The sequence below is a fragment of the Choloepus didactylus genome, chromosome 21, assembly GCF_015220235.1.
Source record: "Choloepus didactylus isolate mChoDid1 chromosome 21, mChoDid1.pri, whole genome shotgun sequence".
Lineage (NCBI taxonomy): Eukaryota > Metazoa > Chordata > Mammalia > Pilosa > Megalonychidae > Choloepus > Choloepus didactylus.
In genome coordinates, this window is record NC_051327.1 from 614,725 (window position 1) to 629,419 (window position 14,695).

The 14,695-nt window shown below is 37.3% G+C and overlaps 1 protein-coding gene across 4 annotated transcripts in view; it reads right to left on the reverse strand.

The window, feature by feature from the left end:
* SLC5A11 (solute carrier family 5 member 11) overlaps nt 1-14,695 on the reverse strand; it is a 99,909-nt gene that overhangs the window by 20,744 nt on the left and 64,470 nt on the right. For 3 of the 4 annotated variants that reach the window (XM_037814792.1, XM_037814791.1, XM_037814793.1), the window contains 3 exons: nt 13,355-13,459; nt 11,943-12,048; nt 8,790-8,870 (listed from right to left, as the gene is read on the reverse strand). In XM_037814792.1, coding sequence (XP_037670720.1) covers nt 8,790-8,870; nt 11,943-12,048; nt 13,355-13,459 — 292 coding nt within the window. The remainder of the gene's footprint in view (nt 1-8,789; nt 8,871-11,942; nt 12,049-13,354; nt 13,460-14,695) is intronic. The other variant, XM_037814794.1, reaches the window with a different exon arrangement.

Sequence of the window (14,695 nt, forward strand, 5' to 3'; positions counted from 1 at the left end):
AAAATAATATTTTAAAATAATACTTAACGAGAATATTTTTAAATATTTTAAGGAAAATATTTAAAAATATTTCTCAGCATAAATTAAATACATGTAAGTGTAAAAGAAACTAAAGACATTGGAGACAATCATCAAGTATTAAAAATGTGATATAGTAATTTACTTGCTCCATTAAATAGTAAGATCCATTGATAGGTCTAATAGTGACTTGGTTTCAAAGTAGCTATGAGCACAGACAGTATTTCAATATATCAGCAACAACTGTAAAATTAAATAAAAATCCATGGGATAGCTTTTGGTATCAAAGTCACAGGTACTGTTATAATATTGTGGTTTGTTGTCTATATTTACAATTGAAAAATGCTAAATTTCAATTATAGATTGGTGAAAACAGAGATGTAATTTTTTCCCATCTAACTCACAGACTCCCCTGAATTATGTCCATGGATCCCAAATTAAGAAATCCTGCCTTAAGGAAGCATTCTTTCACCTCTGAACTTCTTTTCAGCTGCTCTCAATTCACAATATCATGAATTGTTCAAGTAATTTATGGCCTTGAGCAAGTCACTTCCCGTCTCTGAGATTTGGTTTCCTCATCTACAGGTGGGGATAATGCAGCACCAACTTCATAGAGCTGGAGCAAGGACTGAATGAGATAATGCACATAAAATGCTTAGCCTAGCATCTGGCATAAATGTTAGCTATTCTAAAAAATAGTCTGCAGATAATTTGCTTCTTTTCATTAATTGAAAGGATTCAAGGGTTAACCCTAAAATAATGTTCTCATTTGATTACATTCTGGGAGTCTTTCTTGTGCACAAAAGAAGGGGCTGTTGTTACCATTTTTGTAGAAATGACATGCAACCTACAGCCTGGCTTATCTTGGCTGACAAAAAAAAAAAAGAGAGACAAAAACAGTTATTGTGATGATAAATTTTTGTTTTACTTTACTTCCCTGAATAAATATTTTGTGGTAGTAATGGATAGGGCTATGTGTTTGTCAATAACTAGATCCACCCAGGTGAGTGTATAAAGCAGGTGACTTTCACCCACCACATACATCACAGCAGGGAGAAAGTTGAGAACAGAATTGCCCCGGCCTGGATGAAAATGAAGTAGGACAGAGTTCTCAGACTTTGACATGCATTCGAACCACTTGGGAATCATTAAAATGCAGGTTCTGATTTAGCATGTCTGGGGTGGGGGCTGACATTATGCATTTCCAATGAACTCTCAGGTGATACTGCTGCTGCAGTCCAAGAACTACACTGTGCAGCACTGATATAGGAGGTGTCAGGATGCCAGATCTCTACATAAAGAAAAGTGAATGATTGCAATATTAATCTTGTTTTCAGCCACTTTACTAAATTCCTTTTTAGGTCAGTATTTCTGTTTCTCTCACGTTGTCTACGCAGCCAATCATGTCATCGGCAGTTAACAATAACTTTGTCTCTTTTTAATATGCATATATCATAGTTTCTATCTTTTATTTCATTAAATAATAATAAGATAGCACCCTTTTCCTGATGCTAACAGTTTTCCTTCTAGTGTTCCTTGGTGTTCCTTTTTGAAGAGATTTTTAAAATAAATCTTCTAATTTCCTCTATAGTTATTGGACTTATTTCCTAATTTCTCTTGAGCCAAATTTAGTAATTTACATGATTTCAAATGACTTTTCAAATTTATTACTGTAAGGCTATGCATATTGTATTTTTATAATTAAAATAATTTTCTCTGTGTGTCTGTTTTGTTCCCTCTCTTATTTCTACTTAGGCTAACTTGTTTTTGAATCCCTTTTCCTTGATTTGCTACTGTATTTTTAAAGTTTCTGTGGTTCTTTTCAAGGAAATAGATATTGGAGTAATCCATTCTGTAATTTTCTCTTTTCTATTCAGTAAATTGAACTTTTATATGTATGGATATATATGTGTTTTTACAGGAATACAGCTTTTGACTTCATCTTGTGTACCTTGGTGCAATATTATTTAGTACACAAACTTCTTCATTATAAATAGGTTTTTTCAATATAAAATGACTTTTCATTCTGTTCAATTCTTTTTGTCTTACATTATTCTTCATTTTAGATGTGTCACTTGCAATTAATGCAAAATTGAATTTTCTTGACCTAAATTAGAATCCTTGAATTTTGTTGAGAAAATAAACAATACATGGACAAGTAAAAAGAATAATAGAACAAATAGCCATGTACCCACCATACAAATTGGTACTTGCTAACAGAAGTTTTGCCTTTCACAGGAAATTTTATCCCATTTACTTGTTTTGTAAGTACTTGTATGTTTACTCTTACTTTGCATTCTATTTTATTCTCTCCCTTAGGTTGTGATTCCTGGTTATTCCCTTTCAAAAAAGAAACACACACACACACACACACACACATTTCAGACGTAAAGGATGAGAATTATATAAATGTCTGGACTTTTGGATTTCTTCTTCGTAAAGTTTGAGTCTTTCCTATTTGATGGGAAAATCTAATAGCATCTCTCCCAACATTTTTCAGTTTTTGTTAGTAAAATATGGGGTTTTAGAGCCAGACAATTTTTATTAGGTTGTTATACTTTTTAAGGAAAAATATGTAATATTTGCATCATGCTTTTAACCAGACTGATAACAATTTATTAACTATTTTAACTGGATCAGTGTTTACCATCATTTCTTTTTAAATCATAATATCAGCTCTTAATTTTGTTTCATTTCTCTTTTGTTTGTATCTTCAAGATGGGTACTTGGGTCCTATCTTTATTGAGCCCTTGCATATTCAAGAATAGTTCTGTAACTTGGGCATATAAACAACAAGTTGGTTAGATGTCTGATTCCCATAAAATTCTGAGGCCCTCACTCCACTGTCTTCTGGCATTTTAATGTTATAGAAGACAAGAATGAAACCAGTTTTGTTTGTTTGTTTGCTTTTTTTCCTTTTTAGTTCATCACTTTTTCTCTATCTGGATTCTTTAGTATTTTTATTATCCTTATACTTAAATACATTTTTATAATGCCTCTACCTGGGGATTTTCATTGATTTTGCCTAAAACACGATAAGCCCTGGGCCCAGACCATAGTCTCCTTCTGCTGGGAGAGGGGCAGGATCTCTGAGAATTCTCCATTTCCAAGACACAGGGACCAAGGGCATCCCCAAGGCTGAGGCAGGATCAGGACATCAGAACACCCTTCCTGGGCCCCAGCAACCCCAACCTACTGCTGAGCGATGGACAAAAACATGGAAAGAGACCTTATCTGAGTTATAGTTGGATGTGGATGGTCAAAAACTGTAGTCAGAAGCATGAACATTGAGAAAAACCCTCTGGAAAATCAGGCCCCATCCTGAGCACAAGGTAATGCTAGAAGAATTTGAAGCAGATAATGCACTGGAGGCAACCAGAACATAAAAAATGTAAACCTCATTCAACTCCTGACCAGACTGACTCAGATCCCCCACCTGGTAGAACAGGCATGAACCATTTCCAGACATAAATGCAATTTATCTCAATTTCTACTGTCCCACACATTATGTTCAACATTCAAAAAAAATGATGCACACAAAAAAGCAAGAAAAAAATGACCACTGTCAGGAGACAAAGTGATAAACAGAGATGACCCAGATGTTGGAACTATCAGACATGGATTTTAAAAAATATGAATAATAGTGAAAAAGTGGACAATATTCATGAACAGATAGCAATTTCAGCAGAGAGAATATAAGAAAGATTCAAATGAAAATGCTAGGGGAAAAAAATATGGTAACAGAGATGACAAAAGCCCTCAATGGGTTCATCAGTGTACTCAACACAGAAAAGGCAAAAAAATCAGTGAAATTGAAGATAGAGCAATAGAAATCACCCAAACTGAAACACAAAGATAAAATGGAGCCGTGGAACAATATCAACTGGTCTAACATACATATAATTGAAATCTCAGAAATAGAAGAGATAGAGAGAACAGGGAAGAAGAAAGTTTTGAAAAAATAATGGCTCAGAATTATCCTCAAATCATAGAAGACAATCCTCGAAAGCTCAGAGAATCCCAGGAAGGAAAAATATATCCCCCACCTGAATATATTTTATTTGATCTTCTGAAAATCAAAGATAAGGAAAAAAATTTGAAGGCAGATGAAGTGGGGTGGGGATTGGGGGTAGAACTCACTTTACATACCAAGAAAGAAGGTAATAATTACAGCAGACTTCTAAAAATGTATTCAGTCCAGAAGACAATAGAGAGACATGTTGAGAATGCTGGAAGAAAATATCAACTCAGAATATTATATTCAGTGAAAATAGTTTTCAAAAATAAACAAGAAATAGAGATGTTTTCAGACAAACAAAAATCAAGAGAATTCATTACCAGAAAACCTGCACTACAAGAAATTAAGAAATAAAGATCTCCAGAAGTAATTAAAATGAATATAACAGACTTTTTTCTTCTTCTTTATCTCTCTAAAAGATAACCAACTATCTAAAGCAAAATTAGTATCAATATATTGGGGTTTGTAGCATACATAAAATAAAATGCATGCTTGCAATAGCACAAAAGATGGGAGGGAGGATTTGGAAGTGTAATATTATAAGTTTCTTAAACTATACATGAAGCAGTATAGTATTATTAAAGATAGACTGTGCTTAATTAAAGTTATAACACAAACCCTAGGGCCACTGTTAAAATAACTTTTTTCTTAATACAAATTTAGTATCATATAGTTCTGTAGGTCAGATGTTCAGCATGGGTCTCACTGGGCTAAAATCCAGGTGTTGGCAGGGCTGTATTCCTTTCTGGCAGCTCTGGGGGAGAATCTGTTGCCTTGTCTTTTTTTTCCAGCTTCTAGGGGTCCCTTGCATTCCTTGACTCATGACCCTTTTCCTCCATCTTCAAAGCCAGCAATACTTGCATCCCTCTGTGCCTGTGTTCTGTAGTTACATTTCCTTCTGACTATAGCCAGGAAAAGTTCTCTTTTAAGGATCCATGTGATTAGATTGGCCCATCATGACAATCCAGGATAATTCCCCCATCTCAAAGTCCTTAACATTAGTCACATCTGCAATGTTGCTTTTGCCATCTTAGGTAACATATTCACATTTTCCAGGGTTTAGGATGTGAATATTTTGGAGGGCTATTATTCTGCTTACTTCTACTCCAATGAGCAAATATGAGGAATACATGTTCAACAAACTATTTTGTTTTCTGCTCCCTTTTAATTTCCTGCCTTTCTCTTTTTCTTTTTCTTTATTTTGTGGTGGTTGGTTTCTTGTTCCTCTGTTTCATATTTTTGGGTTGGGTGGATTCCTGAGGGATGACCAAAGATGCTGGCCTAGGTTTTGGCCTCGAAAGCAGCAACTTCTGGCTTCCCACTGGCACATAACTTTACATCTTAATGAACAAGCACAAAAGAACAGAGGAAGAAACCCCTTCTTGGTCAGTCCCAGGGAAGGCCAAATGCTCAGGCCTAAAATAGTTTTTGAATGGAGAATAATTGAACTAGAGGATGAATGAAACATATAGAAAACAACCAAAAAGTTGGTAGATCTTAATCTAACCCTATAAATAATCATATAAAATGCAAATATTCTAAAGACACAAAGTAAAAGACAGAGATTATCAGATTGCATAAAAAGCAAGACCTAACAATATAATGTCTACAAGAATCCCACGTTAACTATAAAGGCATAGAAAGATTAAAAGTAAAAAGGTGTAAAAATATATAGCATGCAAAGACTAATCAAGAGAAAAATGGAGTGGCTTCATTGCTATCGAAGTATACTCTAGAACAAGGAAAATTGCCAGATATAAACAAGGGCATTGCATAACGATAACAGAGACATTTCACCAAGAACAATCCTAAATGTGTATTCACCTAACAAGAGAGTTTCCAAATACATGATGCAAAACTGATAGAACTGAAAGGAGACATATATAAATCAACAATTATAGTTGGACACTTAAGCCCCCTCTTTTAGTAATTATCAGAAAAAATAGGCCAAAAATATCAGTAAGATTGTAGAGGAATTGAACAATAGTCTCAATCAACTTAACAATTAATATTTATAAAAATACTACACCAAACATCAGCAGAATACATTTTCTTTTGTAGTACACAATGAACATTCATCAGGATAAAAAATATTCTGGGCCATAAAACAAGCTTCAACAAATTTAAAAGACACGAAGGAATGTAAAATATATTCTCTGGCCATATTGGAATTTAACTAAGAACTGATAACAGAAATACATCTATAAAAACATCAAATATTTGGAAATTAAGAAACACACTTCTAAATAGCCTGCTGGTCAAAGAAAAAGTCACAAGGGAAATTAGAAAATATTTTAAATGGAATGAAAATGAAAGCACAACAAATCAAACTTTGTGGGGTGCACTAAAATAGTGCATAGAGGAAAATTTAAAGCATTATATGTTGTATATTTAAAAAGAAGAAAAGCCTCAAATTAATTATGTAATCCTCTGTTTCAAAAAACTAGGAAAAAGAGCAAATTAAACCCAAAGCAAGCTGAAGGAAATAAATAATAAAGAGTATAAATAAATGAAATTTAAAAACAATAGAGGAAAAGAGCCAACACAAAAGGTGGTTCTTTGAAGCAGTCAGTAAAACTGATAAACCTCTAGCCAGACTGACAAAGGAAAAAAGAAGAGAAGACACAAATTACCAATATCAGGAATTAAAGATGGAACATCAGTACAGATCTCACAGACATTAAAAGATTATTAGTGGAATATTGCAAACAACTTCATCTCAGTGAATTCTACAATTTAGCATAAATATTCTTTAAAAGGCTTGATGAGTGGACCACTAGCTAGATTTAGGTTTTGCTAGCACATGGCATATGTGGTTTTCTCTGGGATTCTCTCTCTTTCCACTTGGATGGCACCAGATCACCTCTCAGATTTACAGCTGATCAGAGTTGATCTACACAGCTTTCAGCCCAATTTTTGTCTCCTTGTCTTTTTTTAAGATAATATTTAATGAACATTTATTCTAAGCCAATAAAGAGTCCAAGTGCTTTAGTTACATTAATTCATTTAACTCACACAATAATCCTTTAGAATTAGAATTTTATTCTGATTCAGAACTAAGGAATAGAGAAATAACTTGCCTATGATCACCCAACTAGTAAGAGCATATCTTCTTAATCACTTGCTGTCTTGTATGGCATGAAACATGTAGAAATTGGAACTCAATTATATCTGGATCCAATGTCTTTCCTATTAACCTCTATGCTATACCACCTCTCGTGAGAGGCACAGAGAGGTTCTGAAAAGTTGATGGCACAAACGTCTGCACAACACATGACTCTGGACGCACTGACTGATCCCTCAACTATATGTCCTCTTTACCAGCAAAATTTTCTTCTTCATAAGGGTCCTTAACATTTCTTGTTTAAGTCAATAATAAGCAATGTTTGTTAATATTCATATCGTGAAATAAAATTATTTTTCCATGATTATTGAATTTTCATTGGAAAGACAAAAGTAATATGCACAAAATTCAAACTGTGCAGAAAAGTACAATGTTAAAGTAAAATTCTTGTTTACTCCTTGACCCCTGCTCCTAAACTCTCCGCACAAAGGTTGTTACTAGGTTATCTCCTCACTATCATTACCACACAGTATGATGGGTTGAGGGGATGAGGTCTGAAGTCAGTCTGCCTGGGTTTGAATCCTGGCTTTGCCATTTGTTAGTTGTGCAACTTTAGGCAAGTTGTTTAAAAGTCACTACCTTATATATATATGAGAACATATAAGAAATGAGCATGATGATAATACAAGTATTATAGTGTTATGAGCATTAAATGGGATAATACATCTGGATCACATGTGTTTTAATAAAGTTATTGCACTTTTAACTTTTTGTTTGAGATAATTTTAAACCTTCAGAAGAGTTATAAGAATAGCACAAAGAGCTCCCATATACCCTTCCTCAAGCTTGCCCTAATGTAATTGTTTTGTTTTACTATTAACCATAGTACAATTATCAAAACTAAGAAATTAGAATTGGTATAATACTATCAGCCATACTGCAGACTATTCAGATTTCACCCCTAATGTTCTTTTTCTGCTTCAGTATCTAATCAGGATCCCACATTGCATCTGTTTGTTGTTTGTCCTTAGTTTCCTCCAATCTATGACAATTCCTTGGTCTTTCCTTGTTTTTATGCCCTTGACACCTTTAAAGAACACTGGCCTACTGTTTTGTAAAATGTGTCTCAATTTGTGTTTGTCTTATGTTTCTCATGATTAGGATGAGTTTATGTATTTTTGGCAACAACAGCACAGAAGGGATGTTGCATACTTGGTGCATCACATCAGGAAGCACATGATCAATATGTCTTATTACTGGTTATGGTACTTGGTTATGATCATTCTTCCAGGTTTCTCCACTGCAAAGTGACTATTTCTACCTTTGTAATTAATGCATTTTTGAAGTAAGGTACTTCGAGACTATGCAAATACTCCATTTCCCCATAAACTTTCACTAACTTTAACATTTATCATTTAATCTTTCTTGCAGCAATATTACTGTGGTGTTCTAATGATGATTTTCTATTTCTCCCACTGTCTCTCCATTTATTAACTAGAATCCTTTTGTAAGGAAGAGTTGTATTGATGGAGCTATTAGTATAGAAGGAGTTACTAATTTTTACTATAAAAAGTGTAAGTTTCCGTGATAAGCACAATTCTCTTTTGCTAAAATAAACATTCATCAAGCAAAGCACCTACTTGAGAGAGGTGCTGTCACCCACCCCAGTAACCCTGGGTCCCCACTTACTGTAACCCATCAGGATTAATGCTCCTACAAGCATGATCAGAGTTTGCAGAGCATCTGTGTAGATCACAGCAGCCAGGCCACCTGGAAGGGGTGGGATGAGCACTGAGGTGAGAGTCAGGTATCTGAAGGGGAAGAGTTACTGCAGGTAGCAGAAGAACCTGGAAAGTTAAGACCTGACTCCTCAGGTCAGTTTTCTCAGTGTTCATTGCTTGCAATGGTGGCCACAATAACTCCTCCCTAAATACATGCTCATTTTGCAATGTGACTTTGCCACTCCTTCCACATTGAGATGAAGTTTATTTCTCTACCTCTTGAATATGGGCTTGGCTGTGACATGCTTTGACCCATAGAATGTGGTGGAATTGATGTGCAGTTCCAAGTCTGGGCCTCAAGAGGCCCCACAGCTTCTGCTCCTACTCTCTTGTTGACCTGAGACTGACATGCTTTATGAAGCCCAGGCTAGCCCAATGGAGGATGACAGCTCCCACAGCAGGTGATCCCAGATGACAGCCCACACTAACCACCAGCCATGCAAGTGAGGCCGTCTTATTCCTTCTAGCCATTCTAGCCATTCTAGTTGCCATCTGACTACAACAACTCAAGTGAGCCCAGGTGAGAATATCAGAACAACTGCCCGGTCAACCCATGGAATTGCATGGGATAATAAACCATTGTTGTTAAGTTCCCTAAATTTGGGGGTGGTTTGTTACATAGTAATAAACAGCAGGTAAACCAAGTGACTTTTGGGCCAGAGTCTCCAATCTCTGAATATCTATATTTTTAGCATTGGAGAAAGAATGTGAGTACTAAGTATCCAAGGGCTCCATGAACAGGGTAACCATGTTCTGTCTCAGTAGATTCTGGTTGGTTTTGTCATCTAGAAATCTTTATATTGACAATAATTGTAGCAAAGTCATAGGCATCTTGATAGAGCAATCTTTCCAACATCTTCCCTTGTATCTCCCCTCCTTCCTCCTTCCCTAAGGAGAAGGGATACTTATCTGATATGAACATGTTTACTAGTGGGCACAGTCACTGAGCAATAAAATAACATGCACATGCAGAAATTAGAATACAGGTGACGAGGGACAGGTGGGGGTGGGAATGGGGAATTAAAGTTTAATTGGTACACAGTTTCTGTTTGGGGTGATGGAAAAGTTTTGGTAATGAATGGTAGTGATGGCAGCACAACGTTGTGAATGTAATTAACACCACTGAATTGTATACTTGAAAGTGGTTGAAATGGGAAAGTTTAGGTTATATATACGTTACCAGAACAAAAACTTTAAAAAACCTGTAAGACTATGCTACACAGAGAGTGATCACTAATGTAAACTATATATTATGGTTAATAATCCAATTATGATATTATTGATTCATCAGTTGTAACAAAGGTACCACACTAATGCAAAATGTTATTGACAGGAAAAACTGTGTGGGAGAGGTGAGGTATATACTTTCTGATGGGAACTCTACACTTTCTGCATGATTTTTCTGTAAATCTACAAATACTCTAATTTTAAAAAAAAAAATTTAAAACATGCACATATGTGTGGTGTTCTCCTTCATTGCCAACACAAATGTGACTAAGGCCCTTTCACAAATGAGAAGAGACCTGGCCTATATTTTATCCCCACTCCTTTCCTGTCCTCTCATGCATTTAGTCAGCCTAAGTGTGTGACATCTTGAAGTTTAGTATTACTTAAACCTACCATCATTTCAATACTAACATTTATTGAGTATATATCATGTGCCAGGCACATTGCTGAGTATTTGATTCAATCATTCACCAAATATCAGGTAAGCACCTAAGTAGTTTTAGGTGGTAGGGATACAGAGACAAACAAAACGGCATGACCCCTGAATTTATGGAGTATACTGTTTAATGGGAGAAACAGACCCCAAACAAGGAAACACAAAGATAAATTCACTTTTGCAACCACCCTTCCTCTTTCTGCTTGTTCCATGCACATGACTTCTATTAGTTCTGAGAACTCAGCCAAGACTGTTATGTGTCAGGAGCCTTTGCATGTTAGATTTTGTCACTTTCCTATTTAGAGCCTCCAATGGCATCCCATGACATTTGCAACAAAATCCAGACTCAGTTTATTTCTTTCAAGGCTCTGATTCCCGCCCATCTCTCCAATCTTTTCTTCTGTCATTAGGGTGACTGCAATACTCACTTTTTTGTGTGTGAATGGAATCCCTGGAGTTGAGTAGGGCACAACCCTGTAACTACCTGATCACTCAGCTACAGCCACATTCACCCCCTTGCTATTCCTCAAACAAGCAAAACATGTTCTCATCTTAGAGCCATTACATTTATCCTTCACTCTGCTTGGCATTCTCCTCTCCTGAGCTTCTCATGAATATTTCCTTCATAGCATCTAAAACTGGTCTAAATATTACTTTAGAGAGGCCTTGTCTGAGCGTATTTATATATATATATATATATATATATATATATATATGCTTTCCCCTGTTACTCCCTGTCTCCTTACCCTGCTTTATTTTCTTTCATAGCTCATATCAGGTGATAATATGTATCCTGACACTACTTATCATTTCCTTATTCATTATCTGCCTCCCTTTTCCTACTTTGGGGTAGAGACTTTGTCTGTCTTGTTCACCGCTGTGCCCCATCTCTTAGCAAAGTATCTGGTACATAATAGGCTATATCTGTACGTGTGTAGGTGTGTATATATATAAATCATAACAAAAGGAAGCAGAGAAGTGTAAGGCTGGAGTAGAAGATAAGAAAGTAAATATTCAAAAATAGATACTTATTGAGGGCCGATTATGTGCCAGGTACTCCTCTAGATACCAGACCTCAGGCTCCAGAATTGTAGTAAACAATTATCTAGCTTTGTGCAGTGCCTGCAAATGTACGTGTTCAGTGCTTAGTTTGTCTTCAATGAATAGTTCTTGAATAAATGAATGGAAAATAACTCGATGCCATTGTGTTTATCAAGCAACCCTTGTTCTCTAGATAATGGACAACAGAAATCTTATGTATCTGGGTCAGTGAAATGAGGCTTAATGAATAAATGGTCTTAATGTACTGGAACATCAAAAAACAGGCCAGGACAAGATGGGGTGGTATGCAGCCCCTGCCCACCACCTCTCCCTGCACTACCCATTGTGGAGCCATACCTGCAACAGTGTATACAGCTGTGATAGCCAACAGTCCAACTATGGCAACATACAGGTCTAGATGCAAAGACTGCTGAATAAAGATGGCACCCGCATATATGTCCACCTGTTGGGACATCAAGTCGATGGATGAATGAATGAACAATAAGAAGTTCAGGAGAATGGACATTTGTAGCACAGGTTTGCCAGAATTAAGCCCAAGCACAGCTTCTGGCAGACACAAAAGAGTCATATGTATCATCAAACTTCCTTCATCCATCTCTGCCCAGATTAGGGGTCTCAAAGTGGAGTCCTGTGGGCAATTAAGTTTGAGGCTTAATAAGTCTCAAAAAGCCCTAGTTTAGTACAATAGTCTCCTTATTAGTCTTCCTGCTTCTGCTCTTGGTCCTTTTCATTCCATCCTCTACATTACATGATTTATTAAATATCATGATCAGATTATCCTTCTCTTCCCCATTAAAACTTCCCCATTTTGTTGAGACAAAGTCTAAATAATTAAGTTCGAATTGCCTGCCAGGCCCTTCATGATTTGCCTACTTGTCAGGCCTCATTTTCCTTTACTCATTTAATACAACCAGTCCTCCAAGTCCTCTGAAATACACCTTATTTCCCTAGTAAGTCATGCTCATCCATGCTTCCAAGCTTTTGCTTGTGCAGGTCAATCTGTCTGGAATGTCAATCTCTCTTTCACTAACTAGCAAGCTCCTCCTCAGATGCATCATCCCCTGTGAAGTCTTCCCCATATCTGTATCTTCCCACCACACTGCCAGTGAGGATTCTAGAAAGAAACGTGCCTCTATCCTTCATGTCTGGAGCTGGCATAGTTAGTAGCTGCTGTTTGGATTAGATGGAATTTCCTGTGTCCCCTCCTATCCACCCTCACCTAGGACAAGCTCTCCCCAGCTGGGAGTGGAGATGGCCTCAGTGTGAATCAGGCCAGCTGAGTGGCATGTGCTCAGAGGTTGCAATGCATCTGCTCTTTGCTACCTTCCAGAAAATCTGCCAGTTCAAAGGCCAGGGTGGGGCAGACTTAATGGGCCATCAGCACATCTGATTAACACCTGCTCACCACCTGATCCCAAGAAGAAGATAAAGGTCCCACCCAAGGGTTGAAAATTCTTTGGAAGTCCCATTCAGTGACCCACACCATCCTGAGATGTTGTGATGCTGTCAAACAAGCTTTGGCAGGTAGTGTGAGGTGGGGGAGTCTTTTCCTGACTTTTTCTCCCTACTTTCTCTGCCCATGCTTAACCTTTTCCCCCTCCCATCTCCATCCAAGTAGGGGCTGTCTTCACCTCCCTGAAGCCTCCCAAAAGGATGAGACTGTGGGGAGGGGACACACCCAGCAATGGACTGTGAGTTATCTTCTCACCATGCTGCAGGAACATGGCCAGGCTGTGTCCCCACCTTACCGAGATCTTGGTGAAGATGTAGATAAACAAGTAGAGCACAGCCAGAGTGATTGGGATCCTGTTGCCACCAAAGCGTTTCCTCAGGTATTCTGGCATCGTGGTGACCTGGGAGCCAAAGCGGAGCTTTCAACACCCAGCTGACTTCAGACACTTGGCTTCCTGTACACCAACCCCTCCCACCTTCTCCCCAAACTCAGATGCACAAATGATCTCCCTGGAGATTCTCAGTGGGAGACATAAGAAGGGAGGAGAAAATGGGGTGGGGAAGGAAGCATGGTACAGGGAGTGATTGGGGTTTTATGTAAGGGTATGCTCCCTATTATGATAGACTGAATTATGTACCCCAACAAAAGGCATGTTCTTAATCCATATTCCTTTAGGTATGAACACATTTGTAGTAGGACCCTTGAAGATGTATCATCAGTCAAGGTGTGGACTCATTTATTAGTAGGGTCTTCTAAAATCCTATTGAGGTGTGGCCCAGTTGAATCAGGTGGGTCTTAAACCATATTTCTGGAGGCCTCGTAAAGAGGAGTCAGAAGCCAGAAGTCAGCAGAAATGAGACGAGCAGACACTAGGAGGGAGAGATCCCCATGTGATAGGAGGCAGAGATGCAAGCCAAGGAACCCAAAGATTGTAGCAAGACAGCACCAGAACACTACAGACTTCAGGAAGAAAGCATGTCCTTGCTGATGCCTTCATTTGGGTCTTCTGGCCTCGTGAGCCAATAAAGTCTTGTTGTTTAAGCCAACCAGTGTGTGGTATTTTTCATAGCAGCCTGGCAAACTAAGATATCAGCAATCACATTTTCCAAACCCCAGGCATTTGAGTACTCCCATCCCAATTTTTGCCATATTCTGTATTATTATTTACTTAATGATTTTCTTTAAACCAACTCACATATTTATTAAAATCAACACATCTAAAAAGGGAACTTTAAATCACCACTGTAAATGGAAAATTAGGATCACTTGTCCTAAATTTAAGCTCACCAGCAAAAACAAAAACATGTATAGTAAAACAATTAATTTATTTTCTATTCTGTTTTCTATTGTTTTCTGGCAACCTACCGTTGCACACCAAAGGCTCTGGGCCTTTCTTTAAAAAAAAAAAAAGAATTTGGGGAAAGCTGTTGAAGTGTTGCAGAGGTATTAAAGGCATACTAGCACCAATATGAGACTTGCACCTTGAGTTCATCAAAAAACTGAAAGACAATAGAAAAGGGAATAACCTCACTATGTGATTCAGGATAGTTGGCCCTATGTCTGTCTAACATCTAAAGTAGTCTGAATGGAAGAGGTGGCATTAATATCTCCCTTTCCTCTGTTTGCCTGGGCTGGG